The sequence below is a fragment of the Myotis brandtii genome, unplaced genomic scaffold (genome assembly GCF_000412655.1).
Source record: "Myotis brandtii unplaced genomic scaffold, ASM41265v1 scaffold539, whole genome shotgun sequence".
Lineage (NCBI taxonomy): Eukaryota > Metazoa > Chordata > Mammalia > Chiroptera > Vespertilionidae > Myotis > Myotis brandtii.
The window spans coordinates 166,423-167,894 of record NW_005369984.1 but is presented as its reverse complement, the minus strand read 5'-3'; the positions used below and the strand labels follow the sequence as shown (position 1 = coordinate 167,894).

General features: G+C 62.0%; 1 protein-coding gene across 2 annotated transcripts in view; it reads left to right on the top strand.

Moving 5' to 3' along the window:
• The window catches only part of BAK1 (BCL2-antagonist/killer 1), a 6,214-nt gene extending 4,748 nt beyond the window's left edge, over window positions 1-1,466 (top strand). For both annotated transcript variants that reach the window (XM_005878023.2, XM_005878022.2), the window contains exons 5-6: window positions 70-250; window positions 372-1,466. In XM_005878023.2, the coding sequence (XP_005878085.1) occupies window positions 70-250; window positions 372-476 (286 nt within the window). In that variant the 3' untranslated portion in view covers window positions 477-1,466. The remainder of the gene's footprint in view (window positions 1-69; window positions 251-371) is intronic.
• Window positions 1,467-1,472: the final 6 nt, after the last annotated feature.

The window sequence follows — 1,472 nt, the reverse complement described above, 5'->3', positions numbered from 1 at the left end:
CCGGCGGGGGGCGGGGGGGGGGCGGGCAGCCCCCTGGGCTCCCACTGATGGCCCGTGCTCTGCCCGCAGCCTGTTTGAGAGCGGCATCAACTGGGGCCGGGTGGTGGCTCTCCTGGGCTTCGGCTACCGCCTGGCCCTCCACGTCTACCAGCGAGGCCTGACCGGCTTCCTGGGCCAGGTGACCCGCTTCGTGGCCGACTTCATTCTGCATCACTGCATCGCCCGGTGGATCGCGCAGAGGGGCGGCTGGGTGAGTGCCCAGCGCTGGCAGCCTCCCTGTGCTGCTGGGCTGCCCCCCTTCACCCACCCCTCCCAGTCCCTCGGTGCCTGTATCCACTGCCAGCCCCTCTGACCCCCCCGTCTCCTGGCAGGTGGCAGCCCTGGACCTGGGCAACGGCCCCATCCGGAATGTGCTGATAGTTCTGGCTGTGGTTCTGTTGGGCCAGTTTGTGGTACGAAGATTCTTCCAGTCATGACCCCAGGAGGGGTCCTTTGGGGTCCCAGCTGAGACCCCTGCCTGGACTTCGGCCAAGACTTCTTCCCTCACCCGTCCCCTGCAGGGGTCCCCCTCAAGGGTACAGAAGCTTTAGCAAGTGGCACTTCAGCTTTGAAGGGCCCCTGCTCGGGGTCAGTCAGGCTGCAGGGGCACCCCAACATTGCATGGTGCTAATGGACCCCCTCTCTGGGCTCAGCTCTCTCTGATGGGCTTTAGGGAGGTTGATAACTTGGGGAAGCAAGAAGCTAGGAGGCACATTTCCCCAAGAAGTTTTTAATGGTTTTAGCTTTTTATAACGCCCTTAGGACACCCCCACCCCTCGTCCCCACCACTCTGCCACAGGCCAGGACATGGGATATGGGGGTTAGTAGGCCTATCCTGTATCCCCGATTCAGCTGTTCTGGAATGTCAGAGCTTGAGAGCTGACATGGAGCCCAGTCCTGGCCCTTCCAAAGCTTCATGTCCCCAACAGGGCTGGCCGGGGTTGGGGGACAAGGGCCTACTTAACTCCCCCGACCCCATCTATATGGCCTTGGCCGGCAGACTCTCAGGGATTAGGGGCCCGGGGTGTGGGGTGAGGAGGCAGACCGAGCTGTCTGGCTTTATCCACCAGGTCCCTCCCAACCTGCCTCCCGAGGTCCTCAGCCCTCTCCCTTCCCCTCGCCACTTGCTCCGAGGCGTCACTACTTGAGAAGGCTGCCTGCCCCCATCACTCCATGCCAGGGGGGCAGGGGCCTCCTTGCACAGACTGTAGGGTTTAGGACTGTGGTTTGTGATGGTCAGGGAAAGGGGTAGGGAGCTCATCTTGAGGTTTCTGAGAGAAGGGCTGTTAACATCACCAGAAACCCCAAGGGTGGAATCGGCTCTCATGGCCTGGGCGCAGTGTAATCTGGGAGGGAGAACTGAATACTTGAACTTTACCCCAAGCCCACCATCTGCCTAAGCCCCTCCTGGGGGTAGGATGGGGGTGGGGGTG